The following is a 6000-nucleotide window of genomic DNA, read 5'->3' as shown; positions in this document are numbered from 1 at the left end:
CAGCACTATCTGCTAAAATATGAAGTTGAAAGAAAAAGGCACTTTTTTTTTTTTAAATCACATTATTCATCATAACTGTTTGTAACATTACATGCCCAGTTAGTACAGACGGCAATGAGATTTCCTGACGTCTCTCACCAATGTGCTGTTGGTCTTTATTCCTACTATTATGAATTCGCCAGTAGTCCCTATTAATTCATACATGACAGTCAGCCAGGAGAAGGTCATATATTTTCCCCTCATGCACAAGATCAGTTCTTCCCAAACTTACACTTTCTGCATCACTCTGAGTCATCTTCATCCTCAGGGGTTTCTTTTCTGTTTAAGTTGACATTTGCCTTAAACTGGATTACTTTTCCAAACAGCACTCATAACAAAATCAAGTGAGCTTTGTTGTTATTTTATCTTAATCTAATAAATGCTAGTAACATCATTCTCTCTGTAAAAACATGGTTAATTTTATATTGAAGCCTTTTTAGCATCTTTCTGAAGTGTTCAAAAAAGTATTGCCGTAAAATCAGCGTGTTTGCTAATTGCCTGGGAGGAAAAAAAAAAAAAATTTGGTTCTCAAAAGTTACATTCACTTCAGAAATTAAATACTTCTGGGCTGATTGCTTCCCTCCTACAGTCCTTAGTATGACTCACCATAGCCCCAAGTAGGTGCCCTCAATTCTATATGCACAAAGTGGGTATCATTTTTGTCTGGTTATACTCCTTTTTCAGTACTTCTTCCCTTCCGGCACCTCAAATTGCCACATGCCTGGCTCGGGTCATGGGTGGGCTGCTCTTCCTCATCTCCTTCCTCGAGGAAGACACGTGCAGGCAGTAGGAAGCTGTGGCTTGGCAGGGTTTAGCACTGTTCCCAAATGTGTACTGCTTGGCAGCTGTGTCGCGGGAGGTGCTGGGAGAAGCACAGCGAGGAAGGCGGGCAGAGGGGGAGGGTGCTCACCCCTAGGTCCTGGGGGAGTCTGTAAGTCCCTCGCAGGCCTTGGGGAGCACCCGCTCCCCCCACCTCCCCAGCTCCAAGGGGAGTTTTGTCACAGACTTCCCTAGAGCTCAGGTTCCCCTTCACACATTGGGTAACGGGGAACAAGTGCCGGCCTCGGCACATTTAGGGCCATACCACATCCTTTTTCTCAGCAGTCCCGGTTCTCGGGTGATAAGCAAGAACAAGAAAAAAGGCAAATGGGAAAAGCAAGAAGTGAAATCCATTAGTTTGGGACATACTCAAAATAGGCCTAGCCACAGCAGAGAGAACCCCGAAAGCCAGGGTTACTATTGGCAAGCGTTAGCAAGAGCCTGCAAAGGCTTTAATGTTCAGAGAGGTGAGACATTTCATACATACTCTGCGTTATATAATTAGGTATGACAATATGCTGCAGGCAAGGAGAAGTTTGGAGATTGCTGGATTCCACGCTGGCTCCTTCCCACAGTGACAACGTTTGTTCCCAAACTCAGGAGTTTTGACATGAAGTTTTGTGCCCATGAGCTCTGCCCCAAAGGGACCATGTGTCATTACACTGAAGAGCTCTCCACAATCCTGCTGCTTGCACTGAAATGGGGGAGATTCCTTCCAGGTGGCAATAACTGACTAATGATCCGTGTCCAGGGACAGACCCTGCCCCAGCGCACAAAGGACAGGAGAGGAGGTGGCAGCAACGTGGCTACGTCGCCTGTGACGGGAGCAGAAGTGCCCCCCTGTATAACGACAGGGGAAAGGGCAGCCTCCCCTCTCCTCTTAAACACGCTCCTGGAACACCTCCTCTGCCACTACTGTTTATCTGCTTAAAAATAAGCAGGCAAACAGATTGTGGAGTGTTTCTACAGGTTTTTCAAACAGGGAAGCATCTCCTGTCTGAGTTCACTTGTCTCTCTTTCATGTTACATAGACATCACATTTCTCTGAAAACCATATTTAACATTTTTTATTTTCCTTGCAAAAAGCACCTTAGAAACGCGGTGCATCTTCAGGAAATCACATTTAATTGCAGCAGTGCAACAGGACATGCCTGGATTGGATTCCATTTGGACCTATGGAATGAAGGGGAGGAGGCCAAGATCCCCAAAATCCCTCCCATATTTGCCTGATAAATTGAAACGCTCCTCAGTTGATTTGGCAGGTCACCCTGACCCCCGGCTGAGGCACTCAAGCAGGTTTCGCAGCCAATGACTAGAAGGTCCCGGCTTATGTTGGAATCTGCTGGTTGCCAGGTTTTCTCTTTTTTTTCTTCTTCTTGACCTTGGATACACCAACGTCCATCCCACTGGAATATTCAGATCGCAAGATCTCAGCAAGGCGACGTTTGCCGTGGGTCTTCCTGAGAAGGTCAGACCTGGGCAGAGGGAAGAGAAGAGGAATTAGATTTCCTTCTCTCTGAAATGCTGCTAGCTGGGTTACTTATTTTACAGCCATGGAAAATGACATTTGCGCATTAGCAGAAGAACAGTTTCCTTTTCTTGAGGCTTGATTTGAAATTCTGTCTCATGCAAAATTAGATATTGTTGTGACAGGTTTTCACAAAGGTGGCAAAATATCATGCCGTTTTTAAAAGCAAGCCTTTGTTCTGTACAAATGCTCTTGCAGGGGTGGCGGGGAGAAGGAGGGAAGGTTGTGTGCTGAAGGCTGATGAATTAGGTGACACAGCAGTTTGAAAATTATAATACTAAAAAAACCTAACAGCCTTAAGACATTGAACAATGGAAACATTTTATAAACAGAGCTTAAATCCAGAGCTTGAAAACATTAAAAAACCCAAACAAACAACCAATAGAAAAAAGTCAGGAGTCTAAACCCAACAGACTTGCAGTGTCCTGCAGACATCACATGCACCTTACAGCCTCCCTCTCCAGAGACTGGCTTTTGCAAAGGTAGCTGCATTCTGCCCAGCCACTAAACTCCAACATGGATCTCCCTGTAGCCCTAAACTGCCAGCTATAAATATAAAAACCTACTCAGCATTTTTCCACCACAAGTTCTGCCACTGTCCTGATCTATAACCTTGGGCAAATCTCATCCTCACTGCTGCTATCACCCTCACTTATTTAAACTGCAATTTCTTTGGTGCAGGACCCATCGTTCCCTACCATGTTCCTGGGCACAACAGGGTATTTGCAGCTACTGCTGTCTGGACACCCCCCTCGCCTCTTTATAATAAGGACCAGTAACAGGCCTCAAAAATTTCCAGAGAAGTGAACAGAAATCTGTCTGTCCCTCTAAATAGGAGAGAATTGAACAGAAGGCCCACACCCATGCCAGTGTGCATGTCTGACAACACAGGGACCTCAGCAGCCCTAAGGGTGGAGGCCCTGTAGCACTGGCCTCTCAGTGCTCCTCCAGGTGCCCGGAACCACGCTGGGGGCTGCAGCAACAGATCAACCCACTCATTAGGCCAAACACACAAAGAAAGCAAGGGAAGCAAACTCTTGGCAGTGCAGGGTATTTGCTTGCCCCATTTTCCCCAACTTGTTTTTCATCCCTGTGTAGGTTTCATGTCTGGAGTGGGTTTGGAAGGATGGATCAGAATGATAAGAAGGATGGTGAGATGATTACCACTGGAAGATAGTTTTCCCAAGAGGAGAACACCTGGAGTACACATGTGAGAAGACTCTGCTACCTTTGGTGTAGTCTCCATTCTCAAACTAATTAAACATTCAAGCTCTGTGTTGGCAGAAAGGCTAGAGACTGGACATACCGGAGAAATAAGACACGCAGCCACCGCCTAGTTTGAACCCACAGAAACTAAGGCAAAAAGACAGAATCAATTCAAAAGTGACCGTACAGCTACCGAAGCAAACGTGTTGGTGGTGAAGCCATCCCTGCAGTCCCTCCGCAGCAGACGTGCCTTGTCAAACGGCGGCACAGAGGGATGCTGCTGGGTGCCCGCACAGCGCCAGGCCAAGGGGCGCCCTCAACCAGCCCAGCTCTGCTGCAGAAACTTCGCAGCGCAGCTCAGCCCCCTCCATCATTTGGTAAAGTTTCTATTTGACACTTTCATTGTGCCTCCAAGCATTTACTACAGTAATTTGAGGGTTACCAAGCAACAGATCAGTTTACTTAACAACAGGGAACTATCTGCTGCAAAAGGACAAGTAATCCACCAGTAGCTGCCGGGCTGAGTTTCAGCTCAGCAGGGAGGTTGTCCAACACTTTATTATCAATCAGGTGAAATCATTGCCCAATTAGTAAATCAATACCCCCTGCTGCCGTGATCAGCTGTACACAGAAAAGCAAGGATGAAGGGCAAAGGGAGGCTTCTCCCTCTAACCAGGGCCACAAAAATCAATGGAGCTGTGCTGATCACTGAGAAAAGAAAAGCAGCTGTCAAGGCCCTGAGCAACCACGAGATGGAAGAGCCACAGGCAACAGCAACAGTCTGTGACAGCACACCAGGAAAATGCACCAGGTCAGGATCCCTGGCTGGATTCTGATTCCTGTTGTAAACCTCTAAATTCCCCTCTCTGCTCAACTGGTGAAAGTCTCTGGGGCTCTGCCAGAGCAGTCCAGATAACATCAGCGAGGAAAGCGCCCTGTGGTTATGAGACAAAGCCCAGGAGAACAGGGCAAGACCTTGATATTCACCTCCTGAGCATCCTTGGGCAAGGTATTTAATCTCTTTGGCCTTCGTGTCCCTTCTCCCACCTCATACCCCAGGATGACTGCATTTCCCCTGCTGCCAAAGGCTGGTGTGATGTTAATTTAAGAGAGCTGCGTGATAATACCGGATACTGTGGCAAAAAGCTTCACAGAAAGGCTGTACATATAAGATATATTTGCAACACAGACAGAACCCATGTTCCTATCACTGGATAAACACATGGATTGTCAGCATTTCTCTCTGTGATCTTGTGTCTAGATATCACACTATATTGAGCCCTAATGAGAACACATCATGTTGATAACGGGCAGAGAAATCCCCAGCCCTTTAATTCCCTCCCTCCAAACACAACACTCAGCCTTTAGGTGGGGAACTACAAAATAGTGCAGCTAAGGGGAACTTGCAGGGAAAAAGATTCACTAATGACTGACCCATCCCAATGTGCTACAGTGCCAAGATTTCAGCAGGGCTTAGAGGAGAAAGGAATGTTGAAATGGGTGAGAAAACAGCCACTTTTATTAGCTGGGGGAAAATGAGACAGGAATAGAGAAGTCATAATTCAGAACATAAAACTGCCCCCACATGCAAGTTAGGAAGAACCTGTCCCTGAACACAAGCTAGCTGACTTCTCTGTTACTGTCCAGCACACCGGGTGTTGAGTGCTGTGACATATTGGATGCCAGGCAGAAGCACCACTGGACTACTACTCTTTTATGCTTGATATGGGGTATCAGGACTCCCATAAAAGACAGACAGGAATTGGTAAGTAGTCAGAGGAGCCAGCAGAGATGAGTTAGCACCACCTTCTAACTTCAAGTGGGGGACACATCTTCCCTTCATTTGCAAGGCTTAACTCTAGCCCCAACCACTGCTTTGGGCTTTATGTTCCAGGTATAGGGCAAAACCTGAATCACCCAAAAGATCAATCTAATCACCTCATTACCCGGGGGAGAGAAAGGTGCTTTGCACAGTGAGGAAGGGAAGGCAGGGAATTGCTTGGCACGGTCTGAGAAAGCTCCCCTCCTCCTCATGGAGACAGTGGAAGGAATAAAAGACCCACGTTTACAGATGCCTGTGCACATCTGTAATTAAGTTACAACTTCTCAAAAGCTGGTACCAAGAGCTTCAGCAGAGACAATAAGGAAACAGAGGAACTGTCCCCAGATGACTTTGTTATATCCTGAAAGCCTGGGAAAGACCAGATCAGAAACAAGCTTTTAAAGATGAAAAAAGCTCTGTCCTCTTCCAGAAAACTAGAATGACTCTATTTACCCTTTAAACATGAGAAACTCGGGAATCTTGCTAAATACGTCACTGAATGATCAAAACAGAGAAGAGGAGCATCTGGAAGAATAAAATCCTTCTTTCCTCTGCTTCAGTTTCCTTCTATCTCCACCTGCAGTGT

General features: G+C 46.2%; 1 protein-coding gene across 2 annotated transcripts in view; it reads right to left on the bottom strand.

Annotated features, from left to right (window-relative positions):
* Positions 1–1909: 1909 nt before the first annotated feature.
* Positions 1910–6000, bottom strand: part of DDX31 (DEAD-box helicase 31) — a 49989-nt gene continuing 45898 nt past the window's right edge. For both annotated transcript variants that reach the window (XM_042786994.1, XM_042786993.1), the window contains exon 20: positions 1910–2333. In XM_042786994.1, coding sequence (XP_042642928.1) covers positions 2186–2333 — 148 coding nt within the window. In that variant the 3' untranslated portion in view covers positions 1910–2185. The remainder of the gene's footprint in view (positions 2334–6000) is intronic.

This window comes from Tyto alba, unplaced genomic scaffold (genome assembly GCF_018691265.1).
Source record: "Tyto alba isolate M040663 unplaced genomic scaffold, T.alba_DEE_v4.0 Super-Scaffold_11, whole genome shotgun sequence".
In the NCBI taxonomy this organism is placed as follows: Eukaryota; Metazoa; Chordata; class Aves; order Strigiformes; family Tytonidae; genus Tyto; species Tyto alba.
This window is presented reverse-complemented; position numbering and strand designations above follow the sequence as displayed.